General features: G+C 39.8%; 1 protein-coding gene across 3 annotated transcripts in view; it reads right to left on the bottom strand.

The window, feature by feature from the left end:
• Window positions 1–3,624: 3,624 nt before the first annotated feature.
• The window catches only part of GRID2 (glutamate ionotropic receptor delta type subunit 2), a 685,707-nt gene continuing 663,035 nt past the window's right edge, over window positions 3,625–26,296 (bottom strand). The window contains exons 15-18 of one of the 3 annotated variants that reach the window (XR_006178913.1): window positions 8,543–8,783; window positions 6,570–6,965; window positions 5,583–5,837; window positions 4,532–4,618 (exon numbers count right to left, since the gene is read on the bottom strand). Coding sequence is in view for 1 of the 3 variants with exons in the window: in XM_042871543.1 (XP_042727477.1) it covers window positions 4,196–4,618; window positions 8,543–8,783 (664 nt within the window). In the remaining 2 variants the exon portion in view is untranslated. Of the gene's footprint in view, window positions 4,619–5,570; window positions 5,838–6,569; window positions 6,966–8,542; window positions 8,784–26,296 lie in introns of all 3 variants that reach the window. The other 2 variants (XR_006178914.1, XM_042871543.1) reach the window with 2 other exon arrangements.

Genomic DNA, 26,296 nt, shown 5'->3' with positions numbered 1-26,296 from the left:
GCTGCCATGTTAGCTGCAGTATGACTCAGAGGAAGAATTGAAGCAAACACCTACAGCTGTGTGATTACTTGGAGAGCTCAGTGACTGCCCTCACACCTCCATTTTATTTTTATTTATTTTGTTTTGCTGAGGAGGGTGAAGAAAGTGGTTAGCCTTACAAAGGCTGATAGCAGCAATATTCCTTGCTCCAAACAGATGATGCACCAGTAGAATAAAGGATTGCTGTGGAATGCCAAAATAAAAAGCAACTTCATTTACAAGACTATCAAATCTATCAAAATTAGTTGTTTTTTTTTAGGTAATTAATTAATTAATTAATTTTGGCAGGCCACCACACTCTTGCATCAACCTAGGGACTTGCTTTTTGGAGGAATTGCTTTTGGTTAGGAATTAACTAGGCCATGAAACATTTTGCCCTCACAAGGCTGCCTTGGGAGGCTTTGATTTCTGACTTTACACACAGTGTTATGTATGAGACACGAGTGACAGGGTATGATGGTGATGAGTTTGCTGTTGCTTCCTGGTCTTGATGTGAAGTATGAATGCATGCATTCATATCCCAGTACTTAACACAAAAAAGTATCTAGGACTCATTCTTGGGAGCAGATATTTGATTTTGACATTTATTTCAAAACAGCTCCACAGAACAAAGATGAAACACAGGTCTCTGGACCAAGGGAGTGTGCTGGTACAACACTGCTTTTGTTTTGGAGACTATTTTTTCATCTCTTACAACCACAAGTGTGCACATGGGAAACTGCTTTACTTTTCATCCCATCACCTTTGCGCAGGTTTGTGAAATCAAACGTACCCAGGGTACTAAGCTCCAGCATGCTTTCTGGCCCCGCTGCAGTGGGTCTGCTAGCAGAAAAAGGCACCCTTACATCCTCATCAGTTTGCAGCATCCCACATTAGCGTGGAAAGAGAAAATACATCTTAGAAACCTGATATATTGAGGGAAATTGTACCAGCACTTTGTTTTGATAAGACAGGAGGAAATTGCACAATACTACAGCTCTGGCCATGCTGTTGCCAGATCACTGACAGCTATAATCACTCACCTGTTTGCTGCAGCAGGACAATTTTTTCTGTCTCGAGTATTTCACCATCAGTCAGTAGACCCGTCTGACCAAGCAAATCTTTGAAACCAGTTTAATATAATTCGTGCCACTGCTCACTTTTTCACTTGTAGCTGATACATCAGAATGGGTGTATGACCTGAATCACCAGGCAAACAACTCATCTTTGTGTGCAGCTGGCTTGTAATTTCAGCAGCCCTATCACAGCACAAATGCTTGACAGTCGTTAATACAGTACTTCTACCTCACTGGCTTTTATTTAAAGACAGGGAGGAGAAATGTCACATAGAATTAAATTAGCTTCTTATGAAGAGGAAATAGGTTATGTCTCTTAAGATACCCAGCTCTGAATAGGTGTGTTTGGGAGGATAAGTGACAGACGTAATACTCACTTTAAATGGAAAGTGAATGATTTGTCAAGGCCGGGAGTACAGCACTTCTCATGCCATCATGGTGGCTTTACAGCTCAAGAATAACCTGAAAGTAGGACTCTGATCATGCAAGCATTTTTGGGACTACAGGAACCTTCACCTATAGTAATACTCTCTAGCATCCTGTTGCTGGGCATTTAGTGCCCATTGACACACATGCCTATTGGCAGTAGCCTGTAAGCACCTTTTATCCTCAAGTCATTTTCAGTCATTTCCTTCAGATTTATATGTTATCTGGACTCAGATTATTATCATTATTTTTTAATGGAGCGCTGAATTGAGGTCTCCTTCCAATGTATGTATATATTATTTTTCTTTTGAAACTACAAAATAAGACTCAAACACCTTCTCCCCTGGTGTAGCAAAAACAGTGAGAAGTGGACACCTGCCACCAACGGAAAATCTCACAGTGCCCATCGTTTAAGCAGGAGGAAACGCAAGTTTAGAAAACAATTTTATTAGACAAATTATTTAGACAAATTATACACAGAAAGCTCTGCCACTTTTAACTGAGGCCTCCAAAAAGTGTTTTGTGTATCTGTATAATAGGCAACACATCAAAATAGGCCTATTTTAAATATCGTACATGGTTAACAGATTTCTTTTTTAATAGCTAAAATCACTGCAACATCTGGTATGTCCCTACATAGCTTGTTGGAAAGAAATTAATTTTTTTTATCTTTTTTTTTTTTCCTCAGAAGTGTGGATGAGTTCATGAATGTTACAAGGGAGAAGCAAGTTGTGCATGCTTTTAGACACTTGCTATCCCGAAAACAAAATGGCCTTTTGCACGATAAGAATTTGTTCTGCCTTACACAGTAGACAATATTTGAAGATTTAGTACAAAAAACAGTGACAGTACAAGATGCTCCCCCAGAACAGAATTAGCATCAAAATAGAATAGGTCTGAAGAATATACCTTTTAATTTATCCTAAAGCAAATCACAGAGGTTGATTCCTATTAATCCTAGCCAAAGAATGAGTTAGATTAAAATAAGTGTATGGTTGCATTAAAAACATAACCAAACCAAAAAACCTCACGGGATAAACTGCTTGCTTTCTACTTAAGCCTCAACTTTAGCTTTAAGGATTACAAATTGAAAGCTCTTCCTACATTTCTAACAGGTAACAGCGTTACTTGAAAAAGCTGGTGCCAAAACGGGCACTGGTTCTGCTCTCACTGCTGTTCTTTCTCTTGTTCTACACAGTTGGCACTAATATATAAAGTATGTAGCTCCTCTAAATCTAACTTAACGTATAAAGGGTTAAAATGAGCGCCGGTTCATATACTGTTTTCTCCTTCGAGCAATATGTGATAATAATTAAGGCCACATCAGTATTTCTCAAGGGCTTTTGCTCCACAAACACCATTATCGTATTGATCAGCTGTACCGATTTGGAAAATAATTTATTAACCTTTGATCTATGTTTAAACTTCTCTAGAGCTATATTAGTTGCTCATGAGCACGGTATACCTAAGAGAGTGTTCCATCTGTCTAATTAATTAAAAGTAAAATTATCAAGGTTAGCCATATAGAATGCTCAACAGCCAATGCAAAACCTAATTGAATGAGTTACATTTAGGTACAAACTTCAAATTGTCCTGGATGTTCTAATAAAAAGGTATAAAATATGCTCTGTTGGCAAACAATGCAAGTCAGAATAACATTAAAAGCGACCCGTCTTTTCTAAATGAAAAGACCCCTGCACTGTACATTTTTCCTGTATACAACACATTTTACTAAAGCTTTATTAAATGAATTGCAGTAGCAATGGCTGCCATTTTATAGCTATATATACATGTATATATATATACATACTTGTGTGTATATATGTATATATATATGTATGAGATACTAATTTATTTAACACAACAGAGGCTTCTGCCATATGATACAGTTTACTGTACATAAGAAAAACTTTTAACACTGTACAATCACATAAAGGTCACATGCACTGTTGCAGTGCAAAAGTAGATTTAACTGTAGTCTTTACTGGCATAGTAATGGCTTCTTGTAATCCTACAAAATTGCATTCTCATATAATGGGGCCTGAATGGTCTTTCAACTTCATTTATTTTGCTTTTTTTTTTTTTTTTCCCTTTTTTCTCCATTTTGCCTTTTTTTTTTTTCTTTTCTTTTTCTTTTTTTTTTTTTCCCTTTCTGTCTTTTAAACTGCAGGGTTTGCCTTTGGTCCACAGTTAAAAGGACACACAGCAGTGGAGCGCTGACCACACGCAGCAGAATAGATGTAAAGGATTTAAGTTATTGCAAGTATAGTAAAAAAAAGGCAGTTGGGGAGGAGGAGCCAATGCCCTTCTGTAAAGTAATCCTCAGGGTTTTCTTATGCATTAATCACTACACATTTCCTATATTTAAGTATATGAAAAGCCTGAAGTAACCAAAACCTAACGCGGTGATAAATGAAAGAATAAGTGACTCGAGTAGTAAAGAGAATAAAGAGAGAAAGGAAAGAGGAGACCAGACTGAGAAAGCTGAGAAGAGGAAGAGTTGTTACTAATAATCCTGATTCTTTCCTTAAATAAAGAAAAATAAAAAATCAAATTTTAAAAACAAAAACAAAACAAAAGAAAAAGGTTACATCCATGTTAGTCCCACAACATTACAGCCGCTCCTTGCAAAGGGAGTCCTAGAAAAGAAACAGTGAAGAAATTCGGTCTGATGCTCATATGGAGGTGCCTCGGTCTGGGTCACTGCCGAGGTTCAGCCCCAGAGTTGGAGTTGGTTGGTAAGGGATAGATGACATTGTTTTGATGGGGCTTCTGAAAAACCCTCCGTTTGGTGCCCTGTGCCTAAAAGGGCCAGTTCGGTGCTCGGGTACGCTGCCGAAGGAGAAGCCAGAAGCAGCTTTGGCAGACAGCGTGCGGCTCAGCGTCTGGATCTGTTCTGGTATGAAGGTTGTTGTGGTGATGTGAGTGTTTCTGAAGTCACTGATTTGCTCCAGTGCTTGACGGGTGGGCAAAGTGTCAATGTCCAGAGGGGTCAAGTCAATCGACGATGTGGAAAACTGTTTATGGGGACTGTCGTCATCTGTGCAGAGACTGTTCACGCGCCTGTGGAGGTGTTCCAGATCAATTTCCTTGTCATCCTGGGGAAGGAGAAGAACAAGATGTACCACTCACCACCACCGCCATGTTTTTTTGCAGGATTGAAGCTTTACAGTGCAATCAGAACTGCTTGGTAAACAAAATACACACTTACTAAAGCTTCCTCTTAGCTGTGGGTAGCTCTAAGCATCACTAGCAAACATCCCCACCTCCTGAAGCTGGATGAACTAAAACAAACTCATGCAGACCCTTTTCCACATCTGCCTTCAAACCCTGTGTCTATATGACACAATTCCAAGGACTACTGATAGGTTTTCTTCATACAATGAAGACAGAGCATCATCTCAAATGTCTGGGATGATGCCAGTCCTTAAATGCAGCAATGATGACTAAATTTGAATGACAAAATGGGGGTCTCTGTGGGGCCAGATTGCTTCTTCATCGGTGTTCATTCTCTCAGGGCTTAAGGATGTGCCAAAATCTTCTCAGGTTGATTTTTGCTTTTATAATACAGAAAAACTGAGCTTCCAAGCCCAAATCCAAACACTGGCATCTCAATAACATCACACAGGAAGGAGTACATCAGACGATTTTAAATTGTGATGCCAAAAGAAGGATTAATTCTCTCCTTACCTACAAAGAAGCAATTCCATAGATTCAGTTGGAATTATGCTGCTGTTGAGTGAGAAGGCAGCCTGGAGGATTTATTATAACAAAGCATCGCTCCTCTTACCTCTGTCCTTTTTCCTTCTTAAACCCAGTGAACTCCATTAGAGAGGCTTCTTTGTTATAATTGAGATTTTAAATGCATGGGAATTTAAAAAAGAAAAATGTCCAGTGTGACCCAATAAATCACCTGTATTGTACATATTTATTTCTACTGAACCGCAAATCTTAATGCAAAGCAGCATTACGTATACATGTATAAAGGAATGTATTCTCTCAAGTCTAGCCAGCACAGCTCATTCAGAACAAAAATCAGTTCCAACTAACCTTAACATTTACCTTAATCTCTGTGAAATCTACTGGCTCTTCCAGGCCACTAGAAATATCTCACACTCTAGGACCTCACAGAGGGCAATAAGGCGGCCGATAGATGTGCTCTGATGGCTTCCAGACTCGATTACTGCAATTCAATGACTGGCTTGATCCAGAGCTCATTGAATCAATGGCAAAACTCCTAGTATACAGAATGGGCTTTAGGTCCCTCCTTTGTCTAGGAATGAAGTCAAGCACTCTGAAAATTCCACCTAGAACAAACTGCAGGAGTTTATCTTCTTAACAAAAAGGATCACCAAATATTTGCATCAGTACCACACTGAATAAAAAGCCCAACTCAAGTGAGACTGAGGGAGCAGCTCCCTTCTGAGACAGGGGACAAGTGAGACAAACTGCAGGATAAAGGGCAGGGAAAAGGGCATCAGGATTCTGCCAGAGGAAACCAAGCTGACCACAGGGGCTTTGTAGGTGAGCTCATCACGGGAGGGGAATAAAAGCAGTGCTCATTTCTTGGACTTAGCTTTCTGTCTGTAGTTTATTCACATGTGGACACAGACATGGATGCACATAACAACCACACAGGTGACACCAAAACCAAACGCATTCACCAAACGCTCTCCTTTAAAGTATTTGGAGCTGCATGTGGATGCAGAAGAACTGGGGCCACATTGGCATCTAAAAATATATACAGAGGCTCCTTTAGCACGTGCAAGTTATGACTATATCTCTAAAGGACAGTCCTAATTTTTTTTTTTTTTTTTTTTTTTGTAGTTTTGAAAAACATATGAACACCTTGTAATTTCAAATGCCAATCTGAATTTCAGTATTTCTGAGCCTCTATAAGTTATCCAGAATATTCTTCATTCTTCTCTGAGATGCATTTGGGGCTAGAGTCAGACCAGTAAAAATATAATAAAGCGGTGATATTCTCCCATGCTTTAGCCCACAACCCAATCTCCACCCAATTGATACACCAAAATGAGACCCACTCACAGTAAGATTGTGCACATCTCCATAATATGATCTTTCCTCTTCTCTCTTGTGTGATCAGTAGTGAAATATGCAGCAGTTTTCACATTTAAATTATCATCAGGCTTCAGAGTCAACATCCCATTGAGATTACTGGGGCAGTTCATACTTCTCTCAGAGCTACTGTTTAAGGCTGTCTGCAGACTCAGGCAGACATCATTGAATGGGTTACTTCTGGTACGTGACTGAAATGTAATCTTCGTAACCATAAGACAATTTTTTTCAGTATAAATGCTTGCATTCTGGAGCACCAGATGGCAGCCACCAGGAAAAAGGGTTGGCTTGCTGACCACAAATTGGCCCAATCTGACCCCCGATTCGGGACTAGTGGCCTGGAAGAGCCAATGGATTTCATGGAAGCTAAAATGAATTTTAAGAAAGTTAGTTAAGATGTATTTCTTTGCTGAATGATCCCCACATCCAGGACAGTGGGGATATTCAGCACATTTGTCCATGTTAAACTCAGTTTTGAGCCAAGCTTTTCAACGGAGCTTTGAGATACAATTTTAAATGCTAAGCTGATGAATACATGAAAAAAGATAAAGGAGGCCAAATTATACAATTTATGGAAAATACACATTAAAATTTATGTGTTTGAAAGTCGAAATGGGAAGTTTTATAGTTATATAAAGTATCTGGGCTGTTTTTTTTTTTTTTTTTCCCCCTATGATACTAATTTTTATGTTTTGTACCAAGTAAATATGAAGTATGACGTTCTAAGGGTCTGGGTAAACAGCAAGCTTGTAAATTTTTTTTTTTTTTTTTAAATTTCGTCAGTTGAAACTAGACAGTTCCCAGTCCTGAGAAAGCCAATTAAAGACTAGAGGTTTTTTTTCACTTTTAATAATGGTCTGGTCCAGATCATTAACACAAAAAGCTTGGGAATTAAAACAGGCAAGAAAAGATAATAAGTATTCTAACATCAGTGTCAATGCTGTCTAATTAGGTAATGTAACTAATCCTACCTGATTACACAGCATTAGATTAGCAGGAATAAACACAATGGAGAAATTGCAGAGAAGGTGAGACCACTGAACACAAATTAACAGCAATACCCCACAACATAAGTCTAAGCTACACAGAACAGGCATAACTGATAGTGCCATATTATATAGCTCATATTTAGGTTCATCTTTGGGCACATCTGCCAAGTGTATTTTAATAACTTTTAATATTCCTGATGTTTTTTCTAGTGGTTTGTAGAGCTAAAAGACTTAAGGAATTTTTTTTTAACAGTGTATAAGGCTCAGATGGCTGGCAAAGGGACAAGTGGGTTAACTTGGGAAGGTACAGAACCAAACTCATCTCTGGTATAAGATGACATATTTCCCTCACTCTGTCTAGAACTGTCTTTAAAAAGTCTGTAATAGATTTCAGAAATAAGGCTGGCCTGAATCTGAAAAATCTAAATTACTCTTGCTTCCCTGGACTTCAGATTAAATAATCACAGCTGAAGTTCGTGGAAGTTCCAAGAGTTTAACAGATGTGAAAAATCAAGATAAGCTTATTTAAGAAGCTAACATCTGATTAAAGGGCTAAACTTTGAGAATCTATCTTAAGAGACTCAGCCATTGAGCTTGGAGGATATATTTTGCAAGAAAAAAAAACAACAAGAAACCTTTGAACTTGCTAGTGAGGATTAACTCTCACTGATGGCAATAAAGTACTAAATAATGATGTTAATAATACATTATTCTACAAGTAATGATTGTGTTTTAACTCAAAATAGTTACATGTTTATATATAATCATTATACATTATTTTATTTAAAGCTCCTCTAGAAAGAGCAGTTGAAGAGATTTTGAGGAATGGCATTTACCTTAAAATTAGGAAGCTAAGGAAGTTTCTCTGACTCTTTTTCCCTAAAAGCTATCAATTCATGACAACAGTGTTTACGGTGCATGAAAATTTCCCAGGAGAAATGGAGGATCTAATACCTCTTTTGATGGAACCCGGGAGCCTTTCCTTTTATTCCACCACGTTTCCAACATTGCAATGAAACAAGATAGGACAATCCCAGCGGCGAGAATGCAGAAAACACCTGCAAAGCTTTTTATGTCCAGGGCACCTCCTTTCTGTTTGGTATCCACAGATGAGTAAAAATCACACTGACCATTCTTTGGCCACCACTTATGCTTCAGTATGTCCATGTCACCATTCTGTTGCAGCTCCAGAATCCTTGAGGAGAAAGCAAAAAGTCAGGGATTACACTGGGGCAGCGGAGATGGCACCAAAGTGCAAAGGCACGAGGACATAACCTGAGTGCTCACATCCTTCCATGTGCCTGGGAAGGCCGAGCAGCTGGAGAACCCAGGTACTGGGTCTAGCACAAATGACCTCTTGAATATAGGACTGTGTATAGGATTGAGCTACGGATACCCACGATATACTCTAAATGAACAAAAGTACGCACAAATCTCTTTAAACTCTGAATGAAAATGTTTGATTTAATATACTTTATTTTCTTAGCTGGCTTTTGCTGCAGACTATAGCAACTGACTCCTGTAGTGTGTGAGATACTTGAAAATTATATTTTGGATTTTAATAGTTGGAGAATAGACATTTCAAATTTAAAAAGAAAAAAGAGAGAAAAAGGTAAACAGAGTTTTTGATGTACCACAGGATACATGTTACCTGATTGCAAGCTGATCGTTACCTGGTTACCTACCTGCTGCTTTGGAGAGAGCAGAACAGAACCACTTTAGCTGCAAACAGCTATGACTTAAACTAATCCTGCCCGCCAGGAACATGCAATTTGCTAGCAAGAAATCTCCAGGGGAAGCTTCTTTGTCGTGGAACTCACTTGTCCTTGCACTTACACAGCCAGCCTGCTGCTGAGGATTTGCTGGGCAGCTTGCAAGGTCTAGGTTTTTTTGCTAGGCTTCCAGTGGGATGAGCAGTTTGAGAAATTAAATTTTGTTTAGAAGATTTTCATGTTTGGTTAATTTATTAATCTCAATAAATTCCTGAGGTTTTTTTTAAATTTAAACAAACATCCAGAAGTGCCTCGAGTGGCAGCTGGGTGCTTCTGATTACCCAAAATAATAAACTCAGTGATTACATTTAAAAAGAATAAAACAAAAGGAATGTTTTCCTTCACATAATAAATTTGTTTTTCATTTCAACATTGGAAGGCAAACAATCTCTCGTGCAATCATTGGACACAGCATGCAAAAAAATTCAAGTGCACACAAACCACCAGCAGTCTGGGATGCTGCTGTCGGAAATTGCACATCCTGAAGCTTCCGAAGGAGGCCAGGATTGGTCAAGGACCGAAAACTCTTTGTTCTGCTTTAAGGGACAAGCTTGGGCATGAGCAGTTCCGACAAGATAAAAAGAAGAATGCTTTACAAAGAGGGAGGTCAAACACTGGAAGAGAACTGTGGGATCCTGTGGCTGGTGCTATTCAAAGGTTGCCTGAGCAACCTGACCTAACCGGGCCTGCTTCGAGCAGAGGGCTGGGCTACAGACCTCCAGAGGTCCCTTGCTACCAAAAGTATTCCCCTGTGGCTGTGAACATGATTCGTATGCTGATCTGCATTATGGAATACACTGCTTGCAGACATAATTCACTGTAATTCCAGGACTCACTCCTCTTGCATCTGCAATAGGACTTTGGGGAATACTTGGGCCCAAGTATTTACATTCACAGGGGCAGGAGGTAGCATTTCCGATCAACAAAAATCATGTGTAAATTCTTAAAAGGTAACAAAATATTAATGTACATTAATGTAATGTAATGTACAATCTCAAACATTTGGCATATATTTCTTTATATTTAGAAGCTGCTATACTAATTACAGAAGGCAGTAACCAAACAACATTTTGGGGCTTTTTTTTTTTTCTATTTCAGCAGCAGCTCTAATCCCTAAGCAGGGCTATTTTGTCTCTTTTATTCAGTGATAGAACGAACCATCTAAATGATTGCTCTATTCTCATTAATTAAATGATTCTTCACTTGTCAGTTTAATTCCTGATTACACAAGACATCTTTTCAACAATAGGCATTTGCATAAAACACCGAACTTCAGCTTGTTCCTTAACAGAGATTTATTCCCAATTGTACTCCTGGTAACGATCAGCAATTTTCTTTATGGATGTAACATGCAAGTTCAATTATTTAAAGAAAAACAACAACAAAAAAGAAACAAACCAGGGACAGTAATTAACCAATTATAGGAAGGACCTCAAGAAATGGAAATTTTATAATAAAGACTGTTAAAGCTGCAGCTGAAAGCAGATCTTGAAATATAAACTACATATCAAGAGAAATTATGAGAGCATGAATATTCAACTATATTCTATTCACGTGGAGGAGAAAGGAGCTCCTGATTCCGTCAGATTTAGGAAATACTTCGTGTCTGATTTCAGACATTTTGTGGAACCAAGACAACAGCATTAGGAAGATTTAACGCTACCCACTGTTCCTAGTTAAGGAAATCACTATTTTTGTAGCGCCTTTTCAGAAATGAAAATGTTACTTTTAACAAAACGCCACGAAAAATAACGTGAGGAAGGGAAGTTTCTTGCAGGCGTGCAGCAGGTAGGCACCGTTCCCGTACACGCTGCAGGAACTTCCCACAAGATGGCAGTCTTGCCACAACGATCTGTGCTGTTGCTGCAGCTCCTGCTGGGTGCCCTACGCAAGCTAATCAGATACCTGTTGGGCAGCAGACGCTACAATCAGTCTGATATTTGATTTTCAAATTTAATAAGGGACTAAAATAATAGCGCATTAACTAAATGCAATGAATGATAATGATACGCTAAAAGCTATGATAATGTCCAGCAAGCACCTCTCTCTGCAACTCCAAACTTTTTACATCTGAACTTTTCCTTCTGGCACCTTTGAGCATACAGCACGGAGCGCCGTTACTAAATGCAAGCCAGTAGTGGTGGAAAGTAGTGAGCAGGGAAAACGATTTCCTGCTGTTCCAAAATACCATGGTCTTGAGCTTATACAAGAAGTCTACATATTGAAATAATCACAGTTGTCTGAAAGAACATGACCTTTCTTATAGAGTATAAGACAATATATTTTCCTCTAGCAGGCAAATTGTTACACTAACATCTTTCAAGGCAATTAAGTGAATTTATTAAACTGCACTAAAGGGAGAAAAAAAGGAATCTGCATACACTTTGAGTAATTGGACCTTCAATTAACAGCAGGTTGAGGGAGGTGATTTTCCTCTTCTACCCTGCTCTTGTGGGACCTCACCTCAATTACTGCCTTCTGCTCTTGGGCCTCCAACAACACTGGGTTTTGATTTTGCTGTTTTATTCAGAACTAAAAGTAAGAAGCAACAGACACAACAGGCCATTTACGAGCAGCGAGTCTGAGATGGCAAGGGTTACTGAGTATCATCTGCCCGCACAAGGGCATGTTAATCATAGGGATAGCTTCAGTGAGGTGCCTATTCATATGATCCTGGGATGTTCCCAGGTAACTCACAAGGCTTGCTTTTGGCAGTGCTCGGTGCTTGCACATTGAGCATGATGGCTAAAAAGCTCCAGTGACTTCTCTACCAGTTAGCAGGGAGTTACACTCCTTGGGCAAAAGCACTGCACAAAAGCCTTTCATAGGAAGATCCGGGGCTAAGTCTTTGCAGAATTAAGTTCCTCTCTTGTCTTGTTGAGCTAAGATGAATTTTCATTATTTTGGCCTCATCCTTGGGGCACTGCTTTGATGCTCAAAGCCCTGACTCAGATTCTATACCAGGTGCCAACAAGCATTGTCATTCCTCTGCTGCCCAACAAATCCTGTTTGCATCATATTACAGCTATAAAGCTGCTGAGGAGAGTAAAGGATTTATCTGTATTCACTTGCAGTAGGTAAACAGTCCTGTGGGATTTTTTCTTGTCCAAATACACAGAATAAAGAGATAAAGAGCAGTCAAGAAAGGGAAGAAAAAAAAAAAAAAAAAAAAGAAAAAAAAGAAAAAAAGAGCAAAAAATCCAAAATCCAGCTCCTAAGCATTTAGGGAGCTGGTGGGTTCATCCCAAAATACCTGTTTGCCTGGCCTCAGCTGCACTACCCAATTAGCCATTTCTACACCTTTCAAAGGGTACCAAATCACCACAAAACACAGTCCAGAGATGGAGCAGGTGTGAAAAGGCATAGTGAAGAAGTAGATGTCTGAGGAAGAAAACAGGGGAGTAGTATCTGTGCCCACCCCCAGGCAGGCTGAGGAAAGCATGCAAGATAGAGAATGCAAGAGGAACAAAACACCTTGAGGCAGAGGTCATTGCTATTGTGTTGATTATAGGTCTTCAGTAGATAAGAATCACAAAATCATAGAATTGCTTGAATTGGAAGGGATCTTAAAGATAACCTAGTTCCAATACCCCTGCCATGGGCAGGGTTGCCAACCACCAGATCAGGCTGCCCAGTGCCCAATCCAACCTGGTCTTGAGCACTTCCAGAGATCAGAAGCACCCACCTCTCTGGACAGCCTGTGCCAGGATCTCAACATCATAACAATGAAAATTTCTTCCTAGCATCCAGTCTAAAACTCTCCTCTTTCTCTTTAAAGCCATCCCCTCTTGTCCTGTCACTATCAGGCCATGTAAAAATTCCCTCCTGATCATAAGTTCCTTTTAAGTACTGGAAGCCACAATGAGGTCTTCCCAGAGCCTTCTCTTCTCCAAGCTAAACATGTCCAGCTCCCTCAACCCTTCATCATCGGAGAAATGCTCCAGTTCTCTAATCATCTTTATGCCCCCCCCTCTGGACCCATTACTCTAACAGAACCATGTTTTTCCTGTGCTAGGAGCCCCAGAACTGGGTGGAGTACTCCAAATGGGGCCTCATGAGGGCAGAGAAAAGAATCCCTCCCCCCCACCATGCTGTTCACACTTCTTTTGATGCAGGCTAGGATACAGTTGGCCATCCTGACTGCAAGCTCACGCTCCTGGCTCATCCTGGCTTTTGTCCACCAGGACCCCCAAGTCCTTCTCCACAAGCCTGCACTCAGTTCTTCTCCCAGTCTGTACAAATCCAGGATTGCCATGACACAAGCGCAACACTTGGTCTTGTTAAACCTCATAAGGTTCACAGAGGCCCACTTCTCAAGCTTGTCCACATCCCTTCGGAAATGCTAGTTTTGAAGAGTCTGTTTCCCGTTTTGCTGTGCTTTCATTTTATTTTTAAGCCAGTGTGTTGCTGAGCTGCCAATCATAGGCTGCACAAGTGGAAGTTTTTCACACTGGCCAAATGCAGCTTGGGCTGCCAGCTCAGATGAAGCTGTGCTCCCTCAACTGCCATTCCCACAATTAAGCCCAGCAAAAGAGTGCCCTTGGGCCCAGCTATGAAACTTATTTCTGGCATGGACTCCAAGCAGATCAAAACCCACTGAACTGCACCCCACAAGAGAGAGCAGCTAGCCACTTTCAACCCCCACAGAAGCCAGGAAAAACATCTCCCCTTCCAGGTACAACAGAAGAAGCTGTGGCAAAACAGACCTGCTCTTCAGCACTGAGGATTTACATGTCAAATAATTTGAAGAGAGAAAGCAGATGACCTTCTGGTTTTGCTCAGCAATAAACCATTACTTCAGAATACACAGCACTCATGACTTGGATCCCATAAATTAGTATTACTTGGTTCAAATTAGTGAACTTGTTGCTACTTAAATCTGTTAAACCTGAACAGTCTCCCAAATACTGAATGCTGAAGTGAAACAGTACCTGCAGTAACAAGAAAAGAGATTTGAATTATATTTATTAGGCAGTTGTGCTGGAACTTAAGGAGTTCACTACAACAGTTTTACTCAGGTCACGTGGCATTGTTGAATACTAACAATTCAGAAACTTTAATTTATTATTAACTTAATTATGAAAAAAATCTGAGATGAGCTTTTACCATGTGGACCTTTTGTACGCTTCCTGCTTGGGATAAAGCAGCAATAGAAGTTTTAGCACCTATTTATAAATCCTAAATGACAAGCAAACACCCACAGACAGACACACAAATATGAGTTCAATTAAGCTTAAAGCTATTACGGTAAACACCAAATTAATTCATTACAGCAAGTCACGGTATGCTGCCAACCTTATTAAAACAAAGAAATGTACTTTCAAGGTATACTGCTTCCTGCACATTACCTGTATCCCAGTCCTGTTCTAGATCATTTGCTAAATTACTTGAAAAATGACAGATACTAAGCTTTATGGAGATGATATACTTCATAAGCCACGTGAATGCCTGGGGCTTAATTTTCTTCTTGCTTTCACTACCACAGACCAACAGTAAGTGCACCCAATTGAGCGTAGGGTTGGATAGGGCAGTTCATGGCTTCTGCAGAGAAGCAAAGCAGGTATCAGCAGGCTCATTGTGACAGTTCTCTGCCTCCTTTCCTCCATTTACACCAGGAAATGCCAACTTGCAAGCAGTCCCTCTTACAAAGTCATTCCTAAAACACAAAGGTCTGCTGCCACCCTGTGCAATTACCAGAGCACAGAGATCATGGTACATCCTAAAATTACACTTTCTTTAATCTGTTCCCTATCATACTGCTTCTACAAAATGGAAGGCTGCTGTAAGTGACATTTTGACTGTAAGGGGACCATACAATTACATATATACAATCTGAAGACTTGACTCACAGGTCTCTAACTGGATATAAGCAGACCAGTAATTTTTTTTTTCTGCTTTTTTTTTTCCCAGAAGTGGCATAACTGACAGTTTCACACCAAATTAGGAGACCTTAACATCTGAAGTTAGTAAAAGTTTCACCAACAACTTGCAGACAGCTGAGACCAACAGGAAGAACTCTGAGGAACACTGCTCTTCAGGGTAGGCTGCCATGCAAATGACATTCTTCTGTGTACAAATCAGTACAGGTTAGCTGGATTAGCCAAAAACATAAAGCTTGGAAATTGCCCTTTCAGTCACCAGTTCTTTATTTAGAAATAATGAAAAGAAAATATTAAAATGTTTATCTTTTATAGACTTTTTTTTTTTTTTTTTTTTTTTTTTTTGGTGGACAAATTGGATCAAATAAGGACTAATACTTCTGTTTGGACCACTTGTTTATTGTCCTACAAGAACAGAGACTGGAATAGGCACCCCAAGGAGATGGTTGAACCACCATCCCTAGATGTGTTTAAAAACCATTTGGATGTGGTGCTCAGGGACATGATTTAGCAGAGGGCAGCGTTAGGTAGTATGCTTAGATTGTGATTGGACTTGATGATCTTTAAGGCCTTTTCCAACCTGAGCTATCCTGTGATACTATGAAGAAAGATAAAGAAAAGAGGCGCTTGCTGAATTTAACCTGCTGCTGATTGAATACGCAAGCCTCATCTTCAGCTGAAAAGCAACTAAATATGAAATCAAATGACTAACATGATTAATCTGAAGAGAGGTAATGACTAGTGAACTTCATTTTTTATGTTTTCTATATGGTTATGCTACCTTTAAAAGACAAGCACTCATTACAGCTATGACAACATGATCTTTGTCAATATTGAAGTTGGGCTTCAGAGATTTGATAACAAGCAAAAAGAAAGCAAGCCTAAAAGACTCAGGAGAGCTCAAAAGGAAAAGGCAGTAAATCCCGCAAAGACCTGGGGCATACCTGCAGTTGGAAAGTGAACACCTTAGGTGGTCTTTGAAAATGTCAGCATCATCCTTAAGTACACTGTGATATTTGGGTTACTGGGTGCAGGCAAAGATCTTTCTTTTCAGCGAGAGAATCTGGAAATGATCATCATTGCTTGGAGTCATGCTTCAGGCAGTGCAAAGCCTCAGTCTTATACAAACTACCTCTGTTCACATTTTTAGAAGCAGAATACATATCAGTCACACCAAGTCCTGTTAACTGACTCTCGAACAGCCTGTTTTTAAGGTAAGATACGTAGATAGCACTTGAATATTGGACATTCATTTGGTCTTTACATAACTAAACTAATGAATAACTGATTATTTTCAGTTTCTGTAGCTATTTGTTCACTTTTTTTTAAGCCCTTGAAAACAAAAACCAGAAACTTGAAATTTTCTTTTAGAGAGTGTTTAAATGAGCGATATACACAGCTTGATTTAAATATAATCATTTGGATTATAAAAGAACACAGATCAAGAGTTTAAAGCTATCTCCAAGGTGAACAGAGATGTTGAGACAACCAACAAACTAGACAGATAAATAAAGAGTCTGAAAATCAAATCACAGCAATATATTTTATGTCTGAATCTTGACATTTCAGAATATCTCAAAAGGCTCTTAACTCCCAGCTGCTTAGCTATAGCAGTGAGAGCTTCCCATATCCATTCCCACTTGTTTGGGTTTGAAACGTGCATTTTTACACACTGATCAAACTGTAAGATCAGTTAATGTTATACCAAGGAGAACCGATGCCAAGTGATCCTTTGAACAAAGAAAGTGAAGTAGTTTAAGGAATCCCATATGTTATATTAGTGCTCCAAGAATAGCACTAATGAATCTGATCTCTTCTCTCAAGCAAGTCTTTCACAGAAGATCCTTTTCTGGAGACAAACTCATGGCCTACCATGACCTTTGCTTCTGGGGGGAGCAGGGAGAAGGAATGAGCAAGATCTGAAGCTTTACATTTCACTTTGAACCTATTTTTCCCTTCAAATGTAGGCCAACATTATTCATACAGGCTGTTCAGTGCAGAAAGAGTTCATGGGCAAATTATACTCACAGCAAAGCCACTTGCAAAGCTGTTGCCTGTCAGAAACTTCAGCCCAGACCAAAGCACCAGGAAATAACTGCTTTTCATTGTGACAAATCCATCCAGATCTGAGACTTTTCCATAGAATAAGATACGGAAAAGTACTAATATTCAAAGTGCATCCGTCACACAAGATACGCAGAAACCCTTCCCACGTCAGGGCTTTCAGTCAGAAGCATTTCACAGATCAGCAAAGCTTCAACAAATCTGAAAAACATCAGCTCCAAGGAAGAGTATAGAATGAAAAATTCACACTGACTGCCCCCAAACCTGTCCAAATAACTAAGTTCAGTTAGGATGAAATCAAGCACACACCCTTACAAAGAAGTACGCATTGCTTACGTAGTCTGAAGATTAAAGTTGTATGTTTGCATAAAATAATAAATGAATCTATGAAGAACTTAAGATTTGGCTTCCTGCAAGAAAACTTCACTCAAATGCTCCATACATCCATTATTTCAGTGGCCAACAATTAACTTCAACAGCAAATGCACAAAAGTTGCAAGTCATGTAAGCAGGAAAAATTTCAAGGACAGAAAACTCAACCTTAATTTTTAAACTGAATATTAAAAAAAAAATCTGATTCCTAACAGAGCAATAGCACAGGCTAATACATATATAACATAATATTATATATATATAATATATATATAAATAAGATGCCTCCATGCTTTTAGAGCACTTGACACTGCGTCAAGATTTAGTGATTTAAATGAGTAATCTTGCCTTCTTTTTGACATATATTTTTCACGATTATCAAAGTCCTTGTAGCTAAACTAAGTAACTTTCTTAAAATCCTGTTCTTAAAAGTAACATAATTTCAGCATTTAGTTTTGCAGTCTTAGAGCCTCTCATTCTTTCTCAGTCTTCGGGATTCTTACCCACACCAGTTTATTACTATCTGCCCTGCTGACTATATTCCACTCAGCTCAGGGCAATATGACATATAGGAAGCATACAACATGACAATGACAGTCACATAATATACAGCCTACAAATGTTTAATATCTTGACCAACCAACTCTGCAATTTCAAGAGAAGCAAAAATCTTTCACAGTCATTCAGACTGGATGATGGGCATGGGTACGTGGCATTACTGTAGCTCTGCCAGCCTTATCTGCACAGCACTACAAAGCTGTACCCAGTGCTTTCCTATGTTTGGTGCCAGATGAGCTGTGGCTAAAACAAATAACTGCAGAAATGAAGTGTGCTGCATTCCCAGGTGTATTCTATCAACAGTCCTCTGATGTGAGCTGATAGCTTTGTAGGGAATTTAACAATTTTATAGCACAGGTCAAAACCAAGTGACTTGGCACTGAGATTCAATTTCTGTAAGCCAGCGAGGTTTTTCAGATATCTATGCATATCTTCTTCAAGATCAAGGGCACAAGGTCAATTCTGCAGCTTCTTTGATAGCACAGAGAAGCCAGCTCCTTTCTTCCCACACAGAAGCTCATCTGAGAGCCTCTGATGCACCGGCTGCTGTGGCACTGCTGTATGCTACTTATATCGAGTGCAGGGCAGGTTTGGTGGCAAGCAGGTCCCTTCAGAGGGTCTGTCTCCAGAGTCCATAGCAGTCAGAAGCAGAGTGGTGGAGCAGAGGCATGAAAGAGCCATATACAAAGTCTCATAAGTGTAGAGGGAGAATCAGGACCAGCCCTGCTTTTCTCAAGAAGCTGTCTGTCTTCCTCTCCCAAAAGAGGGAGGGGTGATGTTCCCAACCCTAATTTTCCAATTCAAGGAAATAAAAGGTAATTTGCTGAGGGCAAAGGAGGGCATTAACAGGCTCTTGCTTTTACCCAGCCAGCTTACCTTTCTCTAGCTCTGTGTCAGACCAAAAATGAGGATTGCACTGATAAGTCTTGTCTCTGTGCTGCAAACTCACAGCTGTGCAGGATGACACACCGTCCGTCATTGTCCTTGCTCAGAAAGCTGCCATAAATAATGCCACGGGAGCTCTCCCCTGCCACCAGCAGCTGCTGCCTCTGCTGGGAGTGGAGCTTAGTGAAGCCCCAAGGCAGGGAAAGCAGAACAGCCTGAAAAGTAGGATCCCAGCATTTATCATCGCATTAACTTGTGAGCCTTTCAAAATATTTGTCTCTTTTCTCTTGCAGGAGAATTTCTATCAGGAAGTTGTCATAATTTCAGACAAATTTCAGGAGCTTACCACGTTAATTTTCTGAATGTATCTAATCTTAGAAGTGTTTTCATTAATAGTGAGCATCACTCTGCTTTCAGAGGAGGCAGAAGCAGGACCATGAAGCAGGTGTGGCAAGAGAACCCCTCAGGTGAGGGGTGCAAGCAGGGTGAGCTTGGCCTGGTTTCTCCCCATCGCCTTTTGCACTGGGGATATTTGTTTTCCTAAGAGAAGGGGAAAAGAGAAGGTAGAAGAGCAGGTTGGTAGGTTACATGATAGGTGGAAAAGGCTAAAGCTGTGAGAGTTCATTAGCTGTGACTTTCTGAGCAAACAAATGGCCGGCTCTATTGCTCAGCCCCTAAATCAGTGACAGCATCAAAAGGCTCTCACTGCAGCACAGCCCTGCCCTGGCTGCCCATGGTCACAGCCCTGGATTACCAGCTCCAGGCAGTCCCAGCCCATTGCCTCCAGTCACTATTTCTTTGCATGCTTGGGGTCAGACCCTGCAGATGGCTAGAAACAAGCTCCAGGAGATACCTCTCAGAGACCAAGGACACATGCTGCAGTGCATCTCATGGACACCGGCTGCAGGTGGGGATAAATAGCTTATTTAACCAGCTAACCTCAGATTCATGCTTCCCATGCTTGGCAGAAACCAGGAGCAGGGGCTCTTAACGCACAATCACGTTCCTTTAACATTTGTGCAGTTACAATCAATTATATAAAACAGTTCCAATTAGGCTTTTGTTAATCAAAAAGCATCTGGCTAAAACTTTCTTTTAATACATTTTCTAGCCAGCGTAGAATGAAAATGGATTTGCCTGAATTCTGTAAATAAAGATCTTTATGAGAAAGATGTATCCAACCTCTGAGAGCTGGTTAAAAAGCAAGTCTGACTTTTTCTGAGTCCAGAACCATTTAGATATGCCTGCGATTGGTTTTGTGAGATAACTGCTTGAGAGCCTTCCACAGCTTCTGCTACATTAGGCCTGAACAGATTTCAAAGAGCTTTTTGTTCAGGCTAGTTCCTATTCTGATTTCAGTTATAAACTGTGTTAATAAAATATTTTCCTTTTATTCTTCTCTAACCTCTCTTTTTGGTTGGACATCAGCACAAATTGGAAACCCTGGCAAAATTTCTCAGAGATAAAAAATACATTTGCCACAGTGGGGGCAAACTGAGCTTCTACCCCATGTGCCCAATTGAAAGTAAACAGGACAGATCTCCACTGTAACAGGAATGATCTGGTGGAGAACTCACACTGAACACAGAGATAAGAGACTCCTGTCCCAGTGAGTACATCTGTGTTCAGGAAGCTGCTGTAGGGTTTGTGAAAATCAGGTAGAGGAGCCTGCCTGCACTGCAAAGCCTCTGTCAAATCAGATACCAAAGCATAGGCTTATTTTTTTTTTCCCCATCGAAACAGAATTATTGCTTTCCAGCCAGCTCTTCCAGAAACAGGAATTAAACACTCACCACAGGATCTCCCTGTTGGAGAAGACCACCTGCAGCTGCACTGTGCTTGGAGCGCAGCCTGCACTCACCACCCATCTCCCTCTCTGGCACAGGAAGCAGGTGGAGGCAAAAAGGCAAAGCTCACCAATGCTGCCTGCTCAAGTAATGGCTTTTAAGCCACCCAGAAAGACTACTGAGCACTGCTAACAGGCATCAGAGCAAACTCTCTGCCCCTGGCACCTACCTGCTTTCCTCGGCCCGAGCAGTTTGATGAGCACAATGCCACGTCCATGCTGTGAGACCAGCCTGATGAACCTGCGATTGCTGCCTGTGTCCTTTTAGAGAACAATCCCAGTTGCAGATGAATGGGATCAGAGGAAGTGAATCCAGCTGCAGAATAGGGCAGCCAAGATTTCCCCCTTGCTGGAAACAGAAGCCAACACAGCAATGCAGGTAGCATAAGGGGGTGCACAGCATATTTTGGTTTAGTGCCCATCCAGGCAGAAGGGACGGACAGTCTGTACAGAAAGCTTCTGCAGGCAGAAAGGCACTTGCATCACCTAATGCTCTTCTTATACCATATCTCTTTAGAGCAGTAACACCAACAGGACTGTTGGTTTCTGATCACACCTGTGAGAGAAGTCACATTTACCTATTTTCCTGATGGATGAGCTCCTTAAGACCGAATGTCTACAAATTGAGTTAATATTTAATATGATGCACTATGGATTTTTTTAAACTTTTAATACAAGCTTTGAGTTTAACCAGTTCTCACTTAAAACTGCTCAGAGCTAAAAATTAAGCTCAGAGTTCTAACAAAGAAAGCAAGTTACAAATAAATAACACAGAGAATAAATCCCACTTAAAGACTCAGAAGCAGATGAGGTGTTTAGGTTAAAAAAGACAAAGCTTGCATTTAATTTTAAACTAATGTTGGAGGTGCACTACATTTCCAGGTTTCTCTGTTGTTTTTTTCTCATTGTCCACAAACCCATTTCACATTTGGCACTATTACTGTCTCTCACTCCTGTGCACAGTGCTGGGGCTAGGTAGGTACTTTTCTGGATAAGTAATCATGTTTCAGTGGCTGCTAGGATGCTTCAGCCTTGTTTATACGCTCACATTTTGATGCTGAGGTAAGGAGGTTCCACTTGCAAAGGACAGATTCAATTCTACGTAGTTGGCTTGAAGGCTTACGTCCAGAGAATGCACAGAGAAACCACCATGTTCCTTGGACACACACTGATCCACTGCATCAGCACCATTTCCAGCTCTTGTAATAAATAGAGTGTTCACCCTTAAAATACACACTGTGAAAGACCAGTGTAAACACTATGTTTACCCTCTGTTAGCTCATTTAATGCCTAACTCTTTGACAAGGAGATCTCAACTCTTCATGCCTTGCTGGAATGGCTCCAGTCTTAGCTGAGGGGGATGGGGTCATCGAGCTGATCAACCTCGTTGCCTGGAGAGGAGCTGGTGATAGCATGGGAGGTAGACAAGAGCAGCAGAGACGATGATCCTACAGGCTCTCTGCCTTCTTTCACAGCCTTTCAAATGGGTTTCACTAGATGATTATCAGTTCCCACTGGGCTAAGTTAAGCAAAACACCCCTCAGCTGACTCATTTTTGGCAGGCAGCATCTCAGTTTTTCTTATTAGTACTTTCTAAGAGATTTCCCAACACATTTAATTTCAAAAACTTAATAGCTGAAAGGAAAAAACCTAACTAGAAAATAAGATAAAAAGCAACTATAGAAAGAAAAATCATTATCTTAATTACAGAGCAGCTTTGTCCTCTAATGAGAAGGTATTTTTTTCCACAGGACAGCACTGATCAAGTAGAGGAGGTACTTTAAATGGGTCTGCGTTTTGTGTACTGCATTGAACTTCTAACCTCTCACAACTTGTATTTACTGCATTTCAGAGCTGTATTAGACAGTGAAAGACCTTTTTTTTTTTTTTTTTCCCCCAAGGATTGCAGGTTCATTTTGTAGAGCTCCCCTGCCATGGAGTTAAATATCTCATGGTATTCATTCAAGTAAATCAATAGCAGTGGATATTTTGTGCAGCCTATAAATGTGTGTGTGTATATGCATATATATATGTATTTATATATATATATATATATACACGCATACATAAGTGACATTTGCCACGGCAGGCATCACTCTCTCTGCACACAAAACAGACAAACTTGCAGAGGTGGATAAATTGTCTTCTGTCTTCTATTCCTTGAGGTAATTCTAGGAAATGGCAGCTGAGCCAAAAAAGAGCTGTGTGTCCCCAGGGAGGCAGCACTACCTGAGCCCTTTTGAGATTTGGTGCCTCAGCTCTCAGCTGAGGGAGTGCCCTGGAGCACAAAGCTCCCTCCTCTTTGCACTCAGCCATAGTGTCACAGCTCTGCTTGGCAGCAGGGTCTGTGTTACCGGCTGCAGTTGTCCCTGCTCTCATTCCCTGTGATCCTCCTGTTGCTGAGGTCTCCAAGGTAAAGCTCAAGATGATGGAGTTCTTGCGGATGTCTACTCCACAGAAGAGTGCTGCAAAGAAGATACTGGCAAATAACCTTTTCCTTCTGTGATTTTTGCTTTCTTCTTGCCTCCAGCAAAATAGCAAAGGTAAGAAGTTAAAAAAAATCGTGCTCTCCTTGATGCAAGTAAATATGCCTTTTGGTAACACGGAGTATTGTAGTGCACTATCCAGTTGGGAACTGATCTCAATGTTACATCTGAAAAAAAAAATCACATCAACTGAAATCACATCACTTAAAACTAAGTAGTCACTTTGGATGTTTGGAAATTCATTAAGGACACCCTAATATTCTGCCAGTGTTGAGCGGCTCTGGTCCAGGAGACCTATAGCATAGTCAGTAATGATTCTGAAGACAGCACTATTTCACACAGCTCATATCCTAATGGAAACATTAAAATAACTTCTCTGCTTCATTTTTACCCGCAATGTTGTATGCACTCAAACTCCCTAATAGAGGTACTCTTTTACAGAAGAATAGAGAACCTGTCATTTTCAGACTCACACAAAAGCATGTTTCTTCTGAAAGCAAGACAAGACCTGGAGAACATCGGGATGACTCTGAGACTTGAGGCCAGGTCCGAGGGTGAGGTCTCATGTGACACACAGAGGACACACAGAATGGAAGATTCGTGTAAGCCTTAAACTTAAGTCTTCACATGGTAGGCAGCTCTGATCAGTAGTTGCACCTGAAAGGTTCAAGGTTCCTTCACTGACAGAAAGGCAAAAAAACCCACCAAAGATTCATTCTAGACCCAGAAAAACCATAAGATTTATTTCTCATCCTAAGCACTTCATTGGGAAAGTAGTTGCAACTCTCTTAATAAAATAAAAATAAAAAAATTAAAAAAAAAAAAAAAAAAAAAGATTAGTTAACCTGCTCAATATATTTTCAAGATTCTTTTTGGTAAAAGCTATGTATACTACAACATAGATATTTAATCTACTCTGTACAAATATCAAGGCACACTCTAAACATTATGATCTTACACTATGCAGTGTCAAACATGATGATGAAGGCAGGTTTTACTGCTCATGGTACAAATCCATAAGCATCCATTAATTCAGGTACTGCCAGTAGCTATCTACTTTGTGTGGAAAAATGACACTCAAATATGAATCAAATTTTGAGCTATGCAAGCTCAGCTTTCAAAATAAAGCATGAAAACATGGTGCTGCACTTGTACAACAAAAACTACACATTCTATTTTCAGCACTCAGCTTTGCATAAAAAATTACTCCTTTCTGAGAGGCAGTTCGTTTCAGTTTTTGATAATTTGAAATTAATATTTTATTTACTATGGTGGCTTATGGAACATTTAAAATAGGACAGCTCATACTTGCAACTACCGTTTTTGTTCAAGTTGAACTGTTCAGAGTTTCAATTCCCAGGAACAAAAATTCATGCACTTGCAGTCATAGCTTTCTCTCAAGATTTTTTTTCTAGAGATAGGTACAATATTTCTGAACATTATCGTCAGTAAGGGAAAAGCTGTTCCTTGTTAAAGATACAAAAGTAATAGCCAAGCAATACAGATTCAGCTTTCTTTTTATTTTATTTTACTTTTTAAACCAGAGAACAGCCACCCTGCACTTCCATATAAGAGAGCCTGATTTGCAGCTTCTGTTAAGAGAAGGCAAAATAATGCGAAGTACAAACACATCTTTAATTCTGAGCTGCCAGGAAAAATACATTTTCTCTACAAAAAATGTAATTCCTTTCAGAGTTTCTGCATCCTCATTCAAATACAATGAATAACCAATAGGCTATATCTACTCTCCTGTCTCAATCCATAAATACCATTATGGAAAGCAGTTCTGAAAAAGAACTTCGTATAACAGATACTCCAGAAATCGACTAGCAGTTCTAAAATCTAGACTAAAATCTTGGAAATTAAAATTATTTTTGTACCGATGTTGATGTAAATTTCTTTCTTTCTGAACTGGAATAAGTAAAAACAAGTATCTCCAAAACTGAGAAGACAGTCTCTTTAATTATCATAGAATCACAAGGTTGGAAAGGACCTACAAAATCATTTAGTCCAACCGTCCTCCTGTCATCATTACTACCCACTAAGCTACTAACCTTATCTCGTAGCTCCTCATCCAAACACCTCTTGAATACTGCCAGGGACAGCGACTCCACCACTTCCCTGGGCAGGTCATTCTGGAGCCTGACCAGTCTTTGACAGAAAATCAAGCCTGGACTTTTTTTTTTTTTTTTTAAAGTAAGAATCTACATTTTGACGACACGTAACGCTGACTGTAGAAAGCAATATACCCATCAAATTTCAGGGCTAGTGAAGTTAGAAATGATGATTAGCACTGAAAGGCCTCTGAAGAAAAAAGAGTGGGTAAAACAATTCATCCCAAACCCCTTCTGGTGCTAGAGATAAGCATCTTTCAGAAAGGTAAGATTAAAGAACTCCAACTAATAGAAAAATCCCCTATTCCCTGTGGAGTTGTCCCAAAACTTTATTTCTTCTGTTCCAAAAAAAAAAAAAAAAAAAAAAAATAAAAAAAAAAACAAAAAAAAAAAAAAAAAAAAAAACCAAAAAACCCATGAAAAAGTCTCACCTCAAAAGCTTTAATTGATGACTGAGCTCATTTGGCTTTAATGCCCAACCATTAGATTTTGTTACGCTTTTCTAGTCCAGGCTGGAGTATGCTGTTACCAAAGTTTTCTTCCCACATAATCAAGCTAAAATCACATCCATCTGATCACCTTTTCACTGTTTTGATAACCCAGATATCTTAAGCTTCTAACATCTTTCCCAAGTCCTGTTTCTCAGATCCCAGGCTGCCTTTACAGCTCTGAATTTTTATGAACTTAATATTAACGACCATTTTAAAAAATATCTCACTGGTGCTGCATGAA

Source organism: Lagopus leucura, unplaced genomic scaffold (genome assembly GCF_019238085.1).
Source record: "Lagopus leucura isolate 7727_CA_CO unplaced genomic scaffold, USGS_WTPT01 Super-Scaffold_100004, whole genome shotgun sequence".
Taxonomy (NCBI): Eukaryota; Metazoa; Chordata; class Aves; order Galliformes; family Phasianidae; genus Lagopus; species Lagopus leucura.
This window is presented reverse-complemented; position numbering and strand designations above follow the sequence as displayed.